Source organism: Ictidomys tridecemlineatus, chromosome 3 (assembly GCF_052094955.1).
Source record: "Ictidomys tridecemlineatus isolate mIctTri1 chromosome 3, mIctTri1.hap1, whole genome shotgun sequence".
NCBI lineage: Eukaryota > Metazoa > Chordata > Mammalia > Rodentia > Sciuridae > Ictidomys > Ictidomys tridecemlineatus.
In genome coordinates, this window is record NC_135479.1 from 52,509,124 (window position 1) to 52,529,482 (window position 20,359).

A 20,359-nucleotide genomic window follows, 5' to 3' on the forward strand; every position below is an offset into this window, starting at 1 on the left:
TTTTCCCCAGGCCCAGCCTTGCTGAGAGAACCACAGCCATATTCTCCCAACTGCCCTCCACTCCTCAATTTACTCCCTGTGGGATCTGACTTTGGTATCAGTCTGCTGGACCAGAAGCTCTTCTACAAATCGCTTTCCACAATAGTGTAAACAAGGGGTTGAAATGATGAACAAAGGTGCTAGCCACCAGGGAGTCAGAGAGATTGAGACCGTAGAGATGAACCTAAATGAGAAATGTCCCCAGAGTGCTTTATTGCAGGTCAAAGAACCTGTCACAACATCCTCACAAGGAGCAAGCCTTTTCTGTTCCTTAGTTCCTGCCACAAAGGAAGATCAAAATGCTTAGGTCCACATGTGAGTGCAGATGCCTTGACTCCCAAGCAAAGGAAATATCAACAGTGCAAGATTTGCTGTTCCCACAATGTTCCTGAGACAGGCTGGCACCAGAATAAAAGAAATTTCAGTGGGGTAGCAGCTGGTGAATCCAAGGATGTGGGGAGTGGCCACAACCACTCCAGGGGGAAAAAGGCCTGAATCCTTCCCTAAGGAAGAATTTTCTGATGATCCTTGTAGTTCAGGTTAACAAGAGGAAGCAAAAGCCCCCAAAGAGATGGGGTTCTCTGACTCCTGGATAGAAAGACAGGCCAGTCGGAGCCTGGGATTCACCCGAGTCAGGAGAGGTTCTCCACATTGGAACCGCTGTAGCCGAGGAGGTTCTGAGATTGGAAGAGAAGAAAAACAAACACCACACATGTGGTTTTTAGTATCCACTCACCACTCTTCTCCCCAACTCCAAAAATTCCCTATTGACTCTTTATGCCTCCTCCCTGGGACCCATTTATCTGCACCACCCTTACCTAATGGAGTAATATTAGAGGGTTTCCTCTCAAGCTCAAAAGAAAGCACAATGGGGCGGAGGACAGAGGGGCTGGTACAAAGTGTGTGGAGGTAGAGTGTCAAAGGATCCTCAGTCTTAGCTGAAGACTAGAAAAGGAAACTCCGGGTTAGTCAGAACTCAAGCTTCCAACCTTTTACCAAAGTCCCAGGAAGCTGGGTATCTGAGTCCCTACTTTCCAGTCACATCTCACCTCTAGCTGGGCTCCAGGTTCCATAAATTGCAAGACTACTCTCCCTGGCTTTCGGACAAATTCTAGGAGGGAGGACCACTCATTAGCACACAACCCTAGTGCTGCTGCCACATGATAATCTGTACAGGTCACCATAGCTTCAGCAGTCCCATCCTCTACCAGAAGCCTGGGGGAGAAATAAAAAACTCCCAAGTGGTCAATCTCCTGGATCCAACACACCTCCCTCCCCATCATTCCCAATCTTTAGCTCAGTGTACCCTCACTCATTCTAAAAATATTTATTAAACAATTCCCATGAGCTAGAAATTATGCTAACTCAGATGAAGCTTTTTAACAAGGCAGTAAAACAGTGTGATAGGTGTTCACCTGATGCTGGCTTGGCTTATAGATGTCTGAGTGAAGCAAGTGGGACCCTGACGAAGGCACTTTCCCTGGGATGAAAAAAGTGGTTAGAAAAGTCCTCTTTGTCCCATCACATCCCTCTGACATTGCACACCCAGCTCAACCTGTTCCCATCCATACCTGGGGGCAGACACTGGTACAATGAGCACACACCCACCGGAGCTGGAGGCTGACAACAGAAACAACATGGCAAGAGGCAGTGGCCTGGAATGGGCCACAGCTACTCTGCTGAAGTTCAGCCAGGTAGATGTGAGGCAATGGAGCACTATGGAAACAGAGAAAGAGATGGATCAAGAAACAGGCAGAGGGCTGGGGATGTGGCTCAAGCTGTAGCACGCTCGCCTGGCATGTGTGGGGCCCGGGTTCGATCCTCAGCACCACATACAAAGATGTTGTGTCCGCCGAAAACTAAAAAATAAATAATAAAATTTTTCTCTCTCTCTAAAAAAAAAAAAGAAACAGGTAGAAGGAACTAGACATGGTAGAATGTGCCTTTAATCCAAGCAAGATAGAGGCTGAGGCAGAAAGATCAAAAGTTCAAGATAAACTTGAGCAACTTAAAGCAAGACCCTGTCAAATAATAAAACATAAAAAGGTATGGAGATATAGCTCAGTTGTATAGCACCCTGAGTTCAATCCAGGGGGGGAAAAAGAGAGAGAGATAAAGAAAAAAAAAAAAAAAAAAGACAGGCAGAAATCAGCAGCCATGGGGATGGAGATAGTTGTGGGTTCCATGTTCTCCTGGAAACCTTATGGCCCCCTATCCCAATTTTGATTCCTCATCTTCAACAGTCACCAATTATTTATCAGTCTTGAACATAAGATGTTAGCCAAGAAAGAGATATTTACATTTTAGACTGAAAATCCTTCCAAAGTCTAGAATGTTAAATCTTTCTAGGTAAAATGACAGGTATTGGGCATTCTTTATTTGGGATATAAGGAATCCTTCTGACTCAACAGTCATACTATAATGAGAGAAGACTGTGATAATGGCAGAAGTTCCAGAGCCAGAGACATGAGTGGGATGTGGATGTGAGGTCATGAAGTTTAAGAGTCAGGACCTAGATACTGACCTGACTATGGTCTCCGGGGGAAAACTCAGGACCTGCACATAAGTGGATGACCGGAAGCAACAATAAACATTGTGGGATCTGCAAGAATAGAGAGGGTGAGGAGAAAGTAATCAGAATAGGATGGGAGCTGGGATTCATGGATCACAACTTATAAGTTGGCTACTCCCTGACTCCCAGGGATGTACCCTGGATCCAGCTCTACCAAAGCAAGAGGAATAAGACAAGGACTGGTCTGCAATATCTCAAGAAGGTGGAGGGCATTTACAACAGACTAACACTGAAAGAAATGGCAAAGAGAAGCTGTCCTTATGCATAGTTTGTGGAGGTTAAGTGTTCAAGAGAAGCACCTAAGTAGGAGAGGAGATGTGACCACACAACACAGATTTTCACCTGGAAACCCTTTTCTCCAGTTGATAAAAGTATACTCGAGCTCCTGGAAGAAGTCCTAGTGGGGGAGGCAAGTGTGGGTCTTCAATATATATGTCCAGGCGAGGGGGGAATTCAGAGTCAACAGTCTCTATAGATACAGTTAGCTTCACACACCTTCTTACATCCTCAGTGTTCCCTACAGAAGAAGGGGAGGGTGGCTAGTGGGATCTGTCAGGGCACAAGGTCCCATCATTTTATCATACTTTGCTCCTGAAGGACCAGTCATTACCAGGCTTTGCGTGCAAAGGGGCTGAAGTGACTCACACATTATCCGTGACAAAATCGCAGCTGAGAAAGACACCAAGGAATCAGTGAGGCTGGAAGGTAAAAGAAATACGCTAGGAACAGAGGTACAAGACCATATAGGACATAAAGGGTCAGTCCAAAAACAGAAAAAGGAGCGACAGTATCAGCTGAAATATTACAAATAAGATCCCTAGAATATCTTGAGCTACGCCAAACTCTTCACTAAAACAAGATGTGTGGGAAAAACAGGGTTGTGGCAGTGCATTCAAATCCTGTACAACTCTGTGATGACGCACCCCTGTAATCCCAGTTACTTAGGAAGTTGAGGCAAGAGGATCAAAAGTTCCAAGCCAGCCTAGGAAATTCAGCAAGACCCTGTATGAAAATTTAAAAAGACTGGGATACAGTTCAATAGTAGAGGACCCGTGGGTTCATATCCTAGTAATGGGAAAAAAATTTTTTTTTTAATTAAAAGAAACTGACATAACTTTGGAAGCACAGGTTTTACCAAAGACTTTTCCTTCTATCACCACTTGTATTCCCATCTAGAATCTCAGTCTGTCATTTGAGCCTTGGGGTTCAGGACCCCTCCCTAAAAATATAGGTCCTTGGAAACATTCTTTTTTTGGTGTGGTACCAGGGATTGATCCCAGAGCTTGTTAGGCAAATGTTCTACTACTGAGCTTCATCCTCATCTCAAAAAATTCACTTCTTTTTTTGGGGGCGGGAGGTACAGAACATATAGAACAAGACTGAACACAAGGGCATTTAACCATTGAGCCACATCCCCAGCCCTTTTTATTTTTTGAGACAGGGTCTCGCCAAGTTGCTTAGGGCCTCCTGCCTTAGTCTCCTGAGCCATTGGAGGTTACAGGTATGGGCCACTATGCCCAGCTCAAAACATTCACTTCTTATTTTTGTTTTTGGGGGTGTTTTGTGGTTGTTTTTTTTAGACATATATGACATTATACATATATGGAGTATAATTTATTCTAATCAGGATCCCATTCTAATTATGGATCTCCATGATGTGGAGTTTCACAGGTGGTATACGAACATAGGAAAGTTACATCTGGTTCATTCTACTGTCTTTAAACATTCACTTCTAATAGATTAATTTCACAAAAATTACAGACAACCCAATGGGATTTTTTTAATACAGGGAGAAATTTCTCCACAGCTTTTTCATTTGTACTTGCAATTGCCCCACAAAGCTTATACCAGGATTACTGTTTTTCCTGCAGCCATCAGCTGGCCACTTCTTGCACTAAATGAAGGTCCTTCTCTGTATTTTCAGCACTTTTCCTTATACTTTTGGAGGTTTTTCATATTGTTAAAGCTTTTCCTTAAGTGTAAGAATACCTGGCTTGTGATCATTTCCAAATCTGATGCACTTGGGGAAAAACTCAGTATGAAACACAATTTCCCTCTTGCACTGACATTACCCCTCTACCACATAAATCACATTAAAGAAACATGTTGCCCCACATGGTGATACATGCCTGTAATCCAGCAGCTAGGGAGGCAAAAGGATCGCAAGTTCAAAGCCAGCCTTAGCAATTTAGCAAAGCCCTAAGAAACTTAGCAAGATCCTATCTCAAAATAAATAAATAAAAAGTAGTTAAGTGCTGCTGAGTTCAATTTCTGATACCAAAAAAGAAAAGAAACAAAACATGTTAGTTGGGTGTGATGGTACACCTGCAATCCCAGATACTTAGGAGGATCAGGCAGGAGGACCACATAAGCTCAGGAATTCTAGGTTGAAAAAGAGAACAGACTATTTACCAAACCCAATAAACATGGAGCATGGTCAAATTAACTGAAGGGGCTGGTGGACATTTACTTGGCACTAAGCAAGTTGGTCAGCGAGGATTCAGGCAATGCTTTGGGTATTCCCAGAACATCTGGAGAGCTCTCAAGCTCCAGGGTCCACTCATCCTGGACGGTGAGGCAGGACACACAGCCAGCCAACTCCAGAGGACGCTGAGATGTGCAGGATGACCCTTCCACCTCGAACAACTTTGGTGTCTGCCAGGAAATGGGAAGACTGCCTCTGAGTATGTGCTGGGCAAGAGATGGTTCACAAAAGCTTCCAATGTTGCTTTCTTTCTAGAGCCTGGTGAAGTAAAGGATCTCAACGTAGAGATGCCTTCTAGGTCATCTAAACCCAGCCTTCTTCTAGGAGAGCTGGAAGGACTAGTATACCCTTTTAACTCCAACCCAAACACAACTTTCTAGGGAAGAAAAGATGAAATAGGGCACTCACAGCAGGGCCAGGAGCCACAAATCGGTAAACCTGCCCTGGGTGCAAAAACTCAAACCAGCGGACCGAAGAGCCAAGGAAGATGAGAAGAACCTGTGAGGAAGGACAGCAGGGTGCTGAGTCCCAGCCTGGAGCTCAGGGTAGGGAAAGTTAAGTCCTAGAGGCCAGTTTACCTTCTGATCCTTGCTCTCATCTGTCAGGGGCTCAGGCGGGCCCCAACCAGTCCCCTCCTTCCTCTGGGTGCCCCCAAGCCAACAACCTGATACATGGAAACTGAGGGTGGGCTTGGGCAACCCTGAGGTGGCTCCTGAGGAGGCACAAAAATTCCGCTTCATGAGGGCCTCTTTGTGGGACAGCAAGAATAGTCGGCTCTGTCCTATGTGGGGTCCCTCTACGCCGGTAGACTCTGTCTGAGGAGGTGATGAGGAGTGATGAAAGGATCTGGGCACAGGAAGGATCAGGGCATCCTCCAGAAAGAACTGGACGTAGACTCTGTTGGGACAGAGAGAAATAGTGATGTAGGCATTGGATGTTTTTCTCTTTTTTTTAAATGGTACTGAGAACTGACCCCAGGAGTGCTTTACCACTAAGCTATATTCCCACTGTCCCCCAACCCTTTTTTTAAAATTTGAGTCAGAGTTTTGCTAAGTTGCTTAGGACCTCACTAAGTTGCTGAGGCTGTTCTGAAACTTGCAATCTTCCTGCCTCTGCCTCCCAAGTCTTGGAATTACAGGTCTGTGCCATTATGCCCAGCCATTGGGTGTTTTCGGCCTCAATATTCCCCAACCTGCACCAGACCCTTCCTTCCTCTCAGACTTAAGAGGACAGTCACTAACCCAAGAAGCCCACCTGGACTGTTGTTTCTGGATGAAACCAGTCATGCCTAGCTCCTTCCAGGAAGGGAAGTTGCTTCTGACGTCCCTCTCTACCACCAACTGGAACTTCTCTGTCCGTATTAGGCAGCCTAGAAGAAAGTCTCTATTTTTGCAAGAAAAGAGAACTGCTTCCCTAACTTGTGAAGGTCCACAAGTGACCACCAGCCCTCAACTCCCTAGAGGGGTGATAAATGCCAAACAAATTTTCTTCTCCAGGGTTGCCCTGTATGTATTTCCAGTAAGCCAAATAAAACCATTATTTTTCCAAATTAAGAATATTATAAACAAGAATTGTAATTCTGGTGTGTGCTAGGAGCCATGGAGGCAGAAATAAATGTTGGGAATTGTAGTTCTGGCTAGGGGTTCCCTGGCTCCTTTTTTTCTACTTGCCATATCAGTCTCCCAAACTTCACCCCAAAACTATTATTTTTTGTTTTGTTTTTGTGGTGGTAGGGAAGGAACCCAGGGGCATTCTACCACTGAGCTACACTCACAGTCCTTTTTATTTCAAAACAGGCTCTCACCAAGTTGCCCAGACTGTCTTCAAACTTGTAATCCTCTTACCTCAGACTCCCAAGTGGCTGGGATTACAGTCATGTACCACTGTGCCTGGCCTCTAACCAAAGTTGTTAATTGTCATGTTACTTCAGATCTCTAGCAAACTCCTGCAAAAGCTTCCTCCTGGCACCCTTGATTATGAGAACCTCTACCCTATACCACCATCTTTTTAACTCTGAGCTTCATACCTACAAGCTGAGGGTCAGTGAGGGGTTGTGAGTGCTTGGCCAGGAGCACGCAGGAGAGGGAACCACTTCGGTCCCGAAGTTGCAGACAACCTTTATGAGATGAAGCCACCAGAACCCCGACTAAAGCCTGCAGGAAGAGGAAGGCCAACATATTAAAAACTTAATTAAACCAATATTGAACATTCACTATGTGTCAGTCACTGTGTTAAATGGTAGCACTATAAAATGAACAAAAAGCACATGATCTCTGACCACGAAGCATCTACACTCAAAGAAGACAGACATGAAAAAATACCACAATATACCGCAGTCACACATTTAGTAGGAATAAATAGGGGTTAGAGTTAAGAGACCATGCAGGACCTCTTGGGACAAGTTTGTTTGTTTGTTTGTTTGTTTTTAATTTTAATATTTATTTTTTAGTTTTCGGCAGACACAACATCTTTCTTTGTATGTGGTGCTGAGGTTCAAACCTGGGCCGCACCCATGCCAGGCTAGTGCGCTACTGCTTGAGCCACATCCCTAGCCCGACAAGTTTGGTTTTACTTTATGAATACTAGGAGAACCAGAAAAGGATTTAAGTAAGATAATCCCATAGTCCATGTTAAATTTCTTCTTCTTTTTTAGTACTAGGGAGTGAACCCAGAGCCTCATGCATGCTAGGCAAGTGCCCCATCACTGAGCTTTATCCATAGCTCCTTTTTATTTTGAGACAGGATCTCTCTTTTTTTTTTTTTTAGAGAGAGAGAGAGAATTTTTTTTTAAATATTTATTTTTATTTCTCAGCAAACACAACTTCTTTGTTTGTATGAACATCTTTGTATGTGGTGCTGAGGATCGAACCTGGGCCGCACGCATGCCAGGCGAGCGTGCTACCGCTTGAGCCACGTCCCCAGGCCCTTGAGACAGGATCTCATTATGTTGACCAAGCTGGCCTCAAACCTTTGATACTCCTGCTGAACCTCCCAACTGTTCAGCCATGTGTCATCATACCCAGCTCTAAGTTACATTTTTACCTCACTCTTCCCTTTTTTTTGTACCAGGGGTTGAAAGTAGGGGCACTCAACCACTAAGCCATATTCCTAGCCCTATTTATTATCTATTTATTTATATTTTTTTGGTCATAGGGATTAAACCCAGGGGCACTTAACTACGAAGCCACAACCCCAGCATTTTTTTAAAAGATATTTTATTAGTTATTGATGGATCTTTATTTATTTGTTTATACATGGTGCTGAGAATCGAACCCAGTGCCTCACACATGCAGGGCAAGCGCTATACCACTAAGTACAACCCCAGACCCCCCAGCACTTTTTTTATATTTTATTTTGAGACAGGATATCACTGAGTTGCTTGAGACCTTGCTAAGTTGCTGGGGCTGGCTTTGAAGTCTTGATCCTCCTGCCTCAGCCTCCTGAGCTGTTTGGATTACAGGTGGGGCCACTGTGCCTGGCTTACCTCACTCTTTTGAATTGTCACAGGGAAGATAAGTTGGTGGGGGCCCAAGAACAGATGGGGCAGCTAGAAGACTATACTCTAAATGACAAAAAGTGACAGTGACCTGGACTGGGCAATAAGGATGGCAAAAACAGGTAGTTCCTTAAGCCTGTAGAGCCTCTTACCTTGGCTGGGTGGAAGGCAGAAGGCAGCAGACAGAGCCAGGACCAGGCCAGGCGGTTATTGAGTTGGCATGTGGACAGGTGGGCAGCCTCTGGGAGAGGCAGAAGTACCTTTGGGTCAAAGGAAGCCCAAGCCCTACACCGTCCTTCCTTTTCCAGAGTGTCCAGAGCTGGGAAAGAGTAGGGAATCTGCAGCCGAGCATACTGTCAAGGAGAAGAGAAATCAAATTGTGTCCTCTGTGCCCTGGGGTCCTTCAGTACATTGATTCTGCCGCCCACCTTTCCCTGCATCCTCATACTTTCTGGAGGGGACAGTGATGTGGCTCTTCAAGGATCTCTGTATGTGCATTCCGAATGGATCTGCTGGACGGAGCTAGAGCATCCAGGGTGGGAGCCAGGAGTTGTAATCCCAGACTGGGGTTTCTAGGAGAGGAATGCTGCAGGAACTGCTTGTGTCTCAACAAGTGGGGACATAGCCTTGACCAGGGAAAGAAGCACAGTCACTTCCCTCAAAGACCCTGTTCCAGGTTCCTGTTTCCCTTCCAGAGAAAGTATTCTACTCCCGAACCCATACCCTCATCCTTCTCACTTGCAGGCCAGCTCCTCCAGGGCCTTGACAGCCCACAGGTAGAGGGGAAGACCTAACTGCCATTCCCACACCAACTGCTCATACAGGGAAGCCCCATGAGCTTGGTGGGACGACTGTCTTCCAGGTTTCTGACAGGAAAAACCCCGAAGCAGGACAGCTCCACGGAGGCAGGATGCTAGCACTGGTCTTGTTGTCCCTCCACCCACCGACTGGAGGAGGTGAACATCCTGGAGCTGCAAGAAAATGAAAAAGTGAAAAAGCAAAAAGTGAAGACTGAACTCAGTGACCCCAGGCAGGGTAACTAGTCTCTGCTACCCGGGTTTCAGGAGAAAGGAACACGACTTCCCCTATGTTGGCTACTATTTCCTTTCAGACTTCACACCTCTCCTACCATCACAACCCATTTCCCTAAGTCAGCATCATCTCCCATGTGCTTTAGTAAGCCTTTGCTCTTTCTGAGAACCAGGTAACCCCTAGCTGGATAGGTATGGCTCTGTCTTCTTCCTAGGCTCCTGGTCCTAGACCTGTGCTTTAGCCATCTCTTCCCCTAATCAGAAGGCCTTCTGTGAAGAAGCTGCTTTGACCCCAATCCCTCCTCCCAGAACTTAAGATTACTCCTTTTCTTTCTAAGCTCTTGTTCAAATCATTTTTTAAGAAAAGCATTCCCTCGAATACTTGTTATTTGTATGTTCTTGCAACAGAGTTTCTCATCCAGCTGCAAAAAACGACTAGCCTATGAAGGTAAGAAAAGTTACTGAGAGGGTCTCTTTGCAATCAGCCCTGATCTCTCACATACCTCCAGGCGGACCCCTGGTCGAATCACCCGCCTGAGGGCACGGAACTGTTGATATGCAAGGCAGAGCCCTAGCTGCCCATCCAGTTCATAGAGGCCAGCAGGCTCATTCAACACATCAGTGACTGTTCCCTGCAAAGAGTCCAGAAGTCCAGTTGGTCACCATCTGCTTACTCTTGTATAACCACATTTCCTGTCCCACAAGCTGTAGGATCTATCTCTTCCTCAGGCTTACCATATAGTTTAAGAGTCTAGAATCCCGCATAAGACCTTTTGGTCCCTTCTTGTCCTGGAAGTTGCTGGATGTGGGATGTGATTTGGAATCAGCCTCCAAGAAGGGTCCTTCCAGCTCCAGCTCTTGTACACGTCCTGGTTCCAGCAGCATCAGATGGGAGGAGGAACTGGTCATCCAAACACAGTAATGGTAACCAGGGATCCTGGATACTCGCAGTTGTGTCAGTACATAGGCCTTACCAGGCCAAAGAGCACGGTGCCACACCAGCTGGGCAGGGATCTGGCTTACAGAGAGGTAGGTAACATGACACATGAGATGCTCCCTACAGCACCATCCTTTTGTCAGTCCCTTCCTATTATAATTTAACCTCAAAGACCTGTTTCTCTTGAGACTTCTCTCTTAATTTTCCCTGTTTACCAATTAAATCTTAAGCCACAGAACTTTCAGAATCTCTCCTGTCTCACAGGAGAGGCCAAATATTTCCTAATTCCTTCCGCAAGATACAAATCATCCCTAAAACTTCCTTTAGAATACATAAATACTCTATTTAAAAAAAAATTTTTTTCAAAAACAGGTTTCCTAGATATATGCGTGCTAACATTAATATATAATGCTTTTTGTTTGTTTTAGGTACTAACAATTGAACCCAGGGGTACCCTAACACTAAGCTGCATCCCCAGCCCCTTTTATTTATTTATTTATTTGTTTATTTATAAGGAAGTTTTTAATTTTTATTACATAGAGTTTTCCAGAAATGTAAATACCACATAGTTGATAAAATATTATACTTTTTTTTTTAAAGAGAGAGAATTTTAATATTTTATTTTTTAGTTCTTGGCGGAGACAACATCTTTCTTTGTATGTGGTGCTGAGGATCGAACCCGGCCGCACGCATGCCAGGCGAGCGCGCTACCTCTTGAGCCACATCCCCAGCCCCTTATACTTTGTTTATCAGTACTTTATTTATTTATTTTTTTGAGAATTTCAATATTTATTTTTCAGTTTTCAGTGGACACAACATCTTTGTTTGTATGTGGTGGCTAAGGATCAAACCCAGGCCACATGCATGCCAGGCGAGCGCGCTACCGCTTGAGCCACATCCCCAACCCTTATCAGTACTTTACTAAGAATAAAAGAAAACATTTTCAAGAAAAGCACATCATTTATGTCAATGCCTATCATAATATTTTAGTCATAAATATAATATACTAGTATTTGTTTTAATCATATCCACAGTGTTTTTCTTTTTTTTTTAAGATGTTGATCAACTTTTATTTTATTCACCTATTTATATGCAGTGCTGAGAATCAAACCCAGTACCTTACACATGCTAGGCAAGTGCTCTACCACTGAGCCATAACCCCAGCCCTCCACAGTGTTTCTCTATGTGGAAACACATTTTGTTTTCAATACAGTTTCCATCTCACATTTGCTTCAGAATAAATACACATAATTTAATTAGAAATAACTATTCCTTTTTTAACCATTAGATCAATATGTTAATTTTTAGCAATACATTAATGTCTGCGTTATATATGAAAGTGGGTTACATAAATACTCTATTGATAAACATATACCCTTCTTAGCATTTCCCCTCTTCCACCTCATAATATTTCATTTATGTTAACAATATGTGTTAGGTAGTACAATAAACAATTCCCTTTTATCAACCATATTTCAAACCTCTGGTAAACACAGAGTAATAATAAAGTAATAATAAACCTGTATATTATCAAGTATTGAAAATAACACATTTGATAGGGTTTCTTTTTTTTTAATATTTATTTTTTATTTTTCGGAGGACACAACATCTTTTTATGTGGTGCTGAGGATCAAACCCGGGCCACACGCATGCCAGGCGAGCACGCCACCGCTTGAGCCACATCCCCAGCCCTTGGTAGGGTTTCAATATGCATTTGGAAAAGCCAGGCATGGTGGCACTGCCTATAATCCCAGCTACTCAGGAGTCTGAGACAGGAGGAAAGCAAGTTCAAGGCCAACCTGGCAACTTAGTGAGACCCTGAGTCAAAACAAATCAAAATAAAGGACTGGGGATGTACCTCCATGGTAAAGTAACTCTGGGTTCAACCCCTAACACCATAAGGGGAAAAAAAGGCCGGGTGAGGGGTAGGGGATAGATTATCAGGATGGACTGAATGACCAGGGAAGCCTATTGAACGAAGATGAATTAAACTGGGCCCTGAAGAATAATATAGCTGAGTAACCCTTATCTGAAATACCTGTGACCATAGTGTTTCAAATTTTGGATTTTTCTTTTTAAGATTCTGGAATATCTGCATATTCATATACAAAATGTCTTGGGGATGGAACCCAAGTCTAAACTTTAAATTCACTTATGTTGTACATATACCTCATACATATAGACTGAAGGTAGTTTTATCTGATATTTTTAGTGTACCTGTGTTTTAACTTCAACCCATCATATAAGGTCAGGTATGGAATATTCCACTTATAATCTGATGTTGGAGTAGTTTGGATTTCAGACATGGAATGGTCTACCCATGGTTTTTATAAGTGTAAAAGGAAGAGACTAGCACTTGAACAAGGAGGCAACAACAAAAAATGCTCACAATTCTGAATGTACAAGGCACAATTTGGGGGCAGTGAAAACACAGGTGAAGTGAGAAAAGGGAATGTTCTTGGGGTTATAAGAGGAAAAAAACAGGAGCACCACGATGAAAAAAGTCCAGAAATGCCATGCAGGGCATAATATGAACTAGAGAAAGGCAACTACTAAAGAAATTGAAAAAACTTTTTCCTCAGGGAGTTTTATGGATAAAACTGCTCATGAATATAACTATCTTCTAGGGCATGCTCCTCCAACAGACAGAAAAGCACTGCTGCCATTCTCAGAGGCTTCAAAACACACTCATGACACTTGAACTTCACAATCATCTTGCTCAACTTCACAGAACTCCATTCTACTCAAAACCCAGCTGAGGGGTTGGGGTTGTGGCTTAGTGCTAGAGCGCTTACCTCACATGTGTGAGGCACTGGGTTTGTTCTTCAGCACCACATAAAGACAAATAAATAAAAAAAAAAAGTATTGTGTCCATCTACAACTAAAAAAATACATATATTAAAAAAAGAAGAAAAAACTGGGCAGGGTGGCAGAGTGACACCGGCCTGTAAGTAATCCTAGCAGTTTGGGAGGCTGAGGCAGGAGGATCATGAGTTCAAAGCCAGCCTCAGCAATGGCAAGACACTAAGCAAGTTCAAGGCCAGCCTGGCAACTTAGACCCTGTCTCAAAACAAATCAAAATAAAGGACTGGGGATGTACCTCAGGGGTACATACCCTGTCTCTAAATAAAATTCAAAATAGGGCTGGGGATGTGGCTCAGTAGTAGAGTACCCCTGAGTTCAATCCCTTGTACCAAAATCAAAACAAAACAAAACAAAAAAACTAAAACCCAGCTGAATCTCACCAATCAGACCCTGGACATCACATCTCATCTTGAAATATTGCTAGACTTACTTAAAACTTACTGCTTGCTGGGCATGATGGCACACATCTGTCATCCCAGCACCTCAGGAGGCTGAGATAGGGTCACAAGTTCAAGGCCAGCCTCAGCAACTCAGCAAGGTCCTAAGCAACTTAGTGAGACCCTGTCTCAAAATATAAAGGGCTGGGGATGTAGCTCAGTGGTAAAATCCTTGAGTTCAATCTCCAGTACCCCTCCAACCCTCCCCCAAAACTTATTGCTTCAGGAGCTAAGGGGTATAGCTCAGTGATAAAGTGTTTGCCTCATATGCACCAACCCCTGGGTTTGATTCCCAGCACTGAATTTTGTTTGGTCATCCTAAAGCAGGAGAAAAATAAGTGATTTTGGTAATTTTTTGGGTTTTTCATGGGAATTTTTTTTTCTCAGTATGGGAATGGACCCAGGGCCTTACACATGCTAGGTATGTTAGAGTATAGTTACCTATACTCTACTGTGGAAATATAATAACAGCCCCTGGCAATTTTTAAAAATGTCAAATACAATGAAAAGGCCACCCACTCAAATGAACTGCACAGCAGCAAAATCTATTCCCTACCTGCTTACAGACAACAACACTATCTAGAATCTTCCTTCTATGGTACTGTTCCAGAAAACAAGTCTCCCCCGCTGTCCTCCTTTCCTTTCTGGTTCCTGCTACAATGTTATTTCTATTAGAACACCTTCCATACTGAAAGGCCCCTGAATGGATCCTAATCCTCACCTGGACGATAATGGACACATGGTTGATGGCTTGGCTAACAGTTGGGGATAATTCACCAAGAGAGAGGATAAAGTATGCTTTCTTTTTACTTTTCACCAGAGCACTCAATCGAATCAGCTTCCCAGCCAGATTTTGCTTCTCACCTCTGAGCTTGCTTCTAAGAAGGAAGAGAAAGGAAAGAATGAAGGTCCACCCTCCCCAACTTTTCTTTTTCCCTTTATACAAATGTCTTCCCTCATTGTAAGGAACAATCTGGTAAAAGGTAAAACGTCCAAAGCCCAAAGTATTATTCTAAAATCCTTCAAATTCTGCTTGCCTTCGAAGAATCCTCCTACTAACAGTCTTAATATTTTAAGCCTCCATTGTTCCCTTGATTAGGAACATTCCATTTATATGATTATCAAAACTATTATTTCCCTCTCTTCAATGAATCACCATCATCCTCCAAGCTTTACAATATTTTTTCTTTCTCTACAGGGGAAGACTTACCTATGCCTAAGCAGGCAGGATGCAATCTGTGGGTACAAGACAGGGATGGGTGTGAGAGGGTCAGGACTGATAGTCAAAGGAAATACTGGTACAGGAGCTTCCCAGAGCTCCAAGTGCCCTTCCTTTGAGGAATTCCACCTGGCAGGAGGGAGGTAACTCCAACTGGGGAACAGGAAGAGATGGCCCAACCAAGAAAGGTCCAGGTCTATGAGCTAGGAAAAAACCAAGAGCACAGGTTAACCCGGACTCTAGTATCCAATCCACCTCTTCTATATATTAGCTACCTTGCTGCCTAGGTACCATTCCAATTTGGATCTGAAGTTATCTGACCTTCCCTTTCTGCTTACCTCACAGCCCAGGCTACCAGTGTTATCTCTCACGTAGAGGCTTCCATTCCTGCATCCTTGTTCCTCTGAAAGGTCTGTTAATGTTCCTACAAGTAACAGTCGCTCCCGGGGAAGAGGGACCCCATTTGGCCTAGCCTCTGGGGCCCATGTCTGGTATGCAATGCTGCTCCAGGACAGATGGCTGCAGCATGGAAGATGCTGATAGGTCCTGAGGTTCTGTACTGAGACAAAGCTGGAGAGTGAAGAAAATAGAGGTTTTACAAAACGAGTTTAAGTCTAGGATACCCTCAACCCTGACTTATCCCCAAGAGAAAGGAAGGACTGAAAGGGAATATGACTAGACATGAGTTTATTTGCTTGAGTGAAAAGGAAACATTGGGAGGGGGAAGGTCTAAGATAATATAAGGATGAGGTCTGGGCCCAGTGACTGGAAAAGATCCAGGGAATGCAAGAAGAAAGCCTGCACTGAATATTTTGAACAATATGGTGCCAGGGAGAACATGAAGTAGGAAAGTGGGGGAGGGGCCCTGAAGAAATGAATATGTGTTGAGAATACTTTACAGATATCACAAATAGCTCCCCTGAAAGCATCTCAGCTCTTAGCTCAATAGAGAACTCCAATGGCCACAGCCAAGTTTCCTGCGTAGTATGGAATATCACAGTACTAGAGACCAGCTAGGAAGCTGAGGCTGAGATGGTGGGTACTGGATATGATACAAATAATAGTTAAATTATCAATGGGGGTATAGCTCAGTGGTACAGCACGTACTTAGCACGTATGAAGCATGGGGGCCAATCCCTAGCACCAAAAAAAAAAAAAAGCTGGGTGCAATGGTACACACATACCTGTAAACTTGGAAGGTTGAGGTACATGATCACAAGTTCAAGGTCAGTCTTAGCAACTTAGCAAGGACCTAAGCAACTTAGTGAGATCCTGTCTCAAAAATATCAAAAAATAAAAAATATAAAGGGGGGCTGGGGATGTGGCTCAAGCGGTAGCGCGCTCGCCTGGCATGTGTGCGGCCCAGGTTCGATCCTCAGCACCACATACAAAGATGTTGTGTCCGCTGAAAACTAAAAAATAAATATTAAAAAAAAAAAAAAAAAATATATATATATATATATATATATATATATATATATATATATATATGTATATAAAGGGCTGGAGATGGCCAGATGCAGTGGTGCACACCTGTAATCCCAGCAGCTTGGAAGGCTGATACAGGAAGATCACCTCAGCAATGGTGAGGCACTAAGCATCTCAGTGAGACCCTGTCTCTAAATAAAATACAAAACAGGTCTGGGGATGTGGCTTGGGGTCAAGAGCCCCTGAGTTCAATCCCCAGTACCTTAAAAAAAAAAAAAAAAAAGGGCTGGGGATGTGGCTCAAGCGGTAGCGCGCTTGCCTGGCATGCGTGCGACCTGGGTTCAATCCTCAGCACCACATACAAACAAAGATGTTGTGTCCGCTGAAAACTAAAAAATAAATGTTAAAATTTAAAAAAAATAAAAAATAGACTACTTAGGGATAGATGTATGTGTAGTAAAAATGTAAACATATTCATGGGAATAATATACCTCATGTTTAAGACAGGTTTTTTTTTTAATATTTATTTTTCAGTTGTGGTTGGACATAATACCTTTATTTTATTTATTTATTTTTGTGTGGTGCTGAGGATCAGACCTAGGGCCTCCAATGTGCTAGCCAAGCCATCTATCGCTGAGCCACAACCCTACCCCCAAGGGGTTTGTTTTTGTTGTTGTATTTGTTTTGAGATATAATTGCTTGTTGTCAAGATATCCTTGCTAAGTTGTCAAGGCTGACCTCAAACATGTGATCCTCCTGACTCAGCCTCATAAATAGCTAGGATTATAGATGTGGATAACAGAACCTGTCTCCAAGATAATGGTCATTTCTATGAGGAGGTAAAAAAGTTTCTTTCTGCAGAATTTTTCAGAGCCCTGGATATATTAATAAGCCCTGTGACTCTCCCAGAGAATGTTATTATATTCAGAACCTCTCAATTTATTTGGCCATGAAATTCTTTTCTTGTGGTATTTTATTAACATTGCCTCGTACAGTTTATGAAATGGTAGTGTAGTAGAAAACCCAAATTAATTTTTAAAAAAGCTCAGAAACCTAACTTCAGGTCTTAAAAACAATAATCCATATTTCATAAAGTCAACATCTCTTTGTATCTAAGTTTCCAAATACACAAAATGAAAAGAATACCAGCTTTTCTCCCCACTTTGAGAGCTCTTTTTCCAAATTTTCTATTTTTCCCACTTCTTTCTTCCTCTCCTTTTCCATAAAATTGACTTAAGCCAATTTAGGAGAATTTTAGGAAAAGGAATGTTAGTTGGAGAATAGGAAAGTTCTACAGAAGAGGTTGTATTTAGACCACTGTGTTCTCCACTCACTCTTCTCACGTCCCCTCTTTATAACTATAGGTAATTCCTTCTTAATCCCAAATTCATTCTTCCTGCCAACCTCCACTTTCATACCTGTAGCTGAGGGGCAGTGTAAAACCTTGGTTCTTCCCCTGGGACAACCAAACAGTCTTCACACAGTCAATCACTGACTGAGTGAACTGGACATTAGGTCCCTTGCCAGTTGGACAAAGGCTCTCTTGGATGAAGGTCTGGGCAGCTTCAAGCCAGGCTTGCTCCTGAGGAAAAGTAAATCTGATTATAACATTTTAATGACTATTCTGGCCCCAAGGAATCTTTTGGGAATAAAGGAATAGGGGGAAAAAAATCCAGAGGGCATAAGAAATGAAGATCAAGGGCTAGGATTGTGGCTCAGGCGGTAGCGCGCTTGTCTGGCATGCGTGCGGCCGGGTTCGATCCTCAGCACCACATACCAACAAAGATGTTGTGTCCGCCGAGAACTAAGAAATAAATATTAAAAATTCTCTCTCTCTCCTCTCTCACTCTCTTAAAAAAAAAGAAATTAAAAAAAAAAAAGAAATGAAGATCAAAAGTATAGTTAATTAGAACTTGAAGCCTTAAGTCTTAGTTCAGGGCAGGAATGTAGTTCCCTGGTAGAGCACTTGTCTAGTCTGTGCAAGGCCCTAGATATTCTATCCCTAGCACTGAAGAAAAAAACAAAAACAAAAGGAAACGACATACTATCCTATAATACATAAAAATATGCCTCCTGATAGTGAACAATACACAAAAAAAGACATAAGCAGAATATAATTTTTAATCATTTCTTTTTCCTGTTGTGTGGATTTGAGTTACTAAAAGCTAAATACACACAAAAATATACTGGCCCCAAACTTGGGATCCTCCTGCCTCAGTCTTCCCAGTCCTCGGGATTACAGACATGCATCACTTAGCCTTTTAGCACTCTTTAATGCTCTGTTCACCAACTTAGCATACAGAACAAACAAAAAATATTGTTTTACCCGAAACTAGAATGCACTCCTTAAGTCTTTCCTTTCCTAAACAAGATCAGTCCTTTTAGATTCTCTTTATTATCTTTTTTTATCCTGTCTTCACCTCTGGAACTTTCAACACTGCTGCCATCCTTGGGGCCACCATCCTCTTTCAGTGCATTTCAACCATAGCTTTCCAACTCTCCACACTGCAACTTAAGCAAAGTAAAACCCAAATCTCACCTGCTCTTCTGCTCCAAATCCGCCAAAACAACTCCCAGTAAAAAGTGCTGTTCAGCAAGACATGGATCCTTCCAAAGCCCATTCCCAGCTGAACTTATTTTTTCTAAAGACACTTACTCTCTCTCTTGCTGTTCAACAAGTATTTACTTCCGTCCGCCTTGTAACGTCTGCAGTGCTGTCTTGCTTTGCTAACTACTCCTACACACACTGCTAGACTAAAGCTTTTCCTTTTCCTGCACAGCTGCGTCAGGGGTCTCCTTCAGAAATCCACATCCCCATAGCTCCCCCATTAACCTGCTCCTGGTTTGCCACTAGAGAGTGGATGGGGACGCGCTTAAGGTTCACAGCCGGCGCCGCACCAATAACCTAAAAATATTCGCAGAACCAGTGAGAGAAGTAGGAGCAAACTGCCTGACAGTCCCTTCACCCCGCGACCACGACCAGGAATGTCGAGAGGGCAGAGAGACATAATGGAAGCAACATGAGAGGAAATAAAATCTAAATCAAGGAAAAAGGGGCAGGGGGACCAGAAAGCAGCACTCACGGAGCTAGGAGCCTGAGCCTGGCAAGCCGCCATGATGCGCCAAAGCTCCGCCCCTGAAAAACGCGCGAACGCGGCGCGCAGGAGACCACCGGAGGCCTCTTGATGGCGTCATCTGAGCACGCCCTGGCTCCTCCCACTTCACGTCCTCAGGATCCTTCTCAGTTCCTCTGGCTGGGCTCCCCAAGTTTGCCATCTCAGTTCTACCGTGATTTCCTGTCTGGCGTTTTTTAGACTTCCACGTGGGATGTTGTAGGAGAGCTCAGAAGCTCAGACACCGCCTACATGATTGATAATTCCTAAGCATCTTTCAGTCTTCCTGATCTTGCCGGGAGAAGAGCTTCCTCCTTAATGCAGTTAGATCACGTGGTCCATACTTGTGTCATAGCTTTAACTCAGATAGAATTTAACTCTTCCCCCACTCGATTGTGAGATCCCAGAAGTCAAGAACTTTGGTCTATCCTTGTATTCTGGTGCCAGGAATAGTACTTGTTGCTTAAAAAAAAAAACAATTGACGAAAAATTGTGGATTAATGAAAACTTCCTGATCTTTCAATTCACTAGTCAGTGCACAGCTTTGTAGACCGTGGAGAGCACAGAGGCAAAATATGTAAAATGTTAATAATAAGTTTATGAAAAGAAAAGTAGAAAATGCAGGGGGGTGATGTGTTTCATTTGCATAATGAAAGTCTTATTGAAAAGACTGAAAAAAAAAAAAAAAGTAAAGCGTTGAGTGAAGCCCATGCAGTGGTCCACACCTGTAATACCAG

At 43.2% G+C, this 20,359-nt stretch overlaps 1 protein-coding gene across 6 annotated transcripts; it reads right to left on the minus strand.

Annotated features, from left to right (window-relative positions):
* Positions 1 to 224: 224 nt before the first annotated feature.
* On the minus strand, positions 225 to 19,935 carry Ctc1 (CST telomere replication complex component 1). 6 transcript variants are annotated; one of them, XM_005332847.4, is made up of 23 exons: positions 19,593 to 19,934; positions 17,928 to 18,091; positions 15,420 to 15,651; positions 15,073 to 15,284; positions 14,584 to 14,740; positions 10,359 to 10,637; positions 10,127 to 10,255; positions 9,331 to 9,563; positions 9,041 to 9,218; positions 8,745 to 8,945; positions 7,123 to 7,249; positions 6,351 to 6,465; positions 5,675 to 5,993; positions 5,505 to 5,594; positions 5,082 to 5,266; positions 3,212 to 3,309; positions 2,954 to 3,128; positions 2,564 to 2,641; positions 1,611 to 1,755; positions 1,455 to 1,519; positions 1,089 to 1,254; positions 858 to 984; positions 225 to 716 (listed from the first exon to the last, which is right to left on the minus strand). In XM_005332847.4, the coding sequence occupies exons 1-23, from the start codon at positions 19,623 to 19,625 to the stop codon at positions 580 to 582; spliced, it is 3,645 nt and encodes a 1,214-aa protein (XP_005332904.2). In that variant the 5' UTR covers positions 19,626 to 19,934; the 3' UTR covers positions 225 to 579. The 6 variants fall into 6 exon arrangements, 4 of the variants coding, with proteins under 4 accessions (XP_005332904.2, XP_077898984.1, XP_013217169.2 ...); XM_078042858.1 differs by having other exon boundaries at positions 3,257 to 3,309; positions 15,073 to 15,098; positions 19,593 to 19,933; XM_013361715.4 differs by having other exon boundaries at positions 3,257 to 3,309; positions 19,593 to 19,933.
* Positions 19,936 to 20,359: the final 424 nt, after the last annotated feature.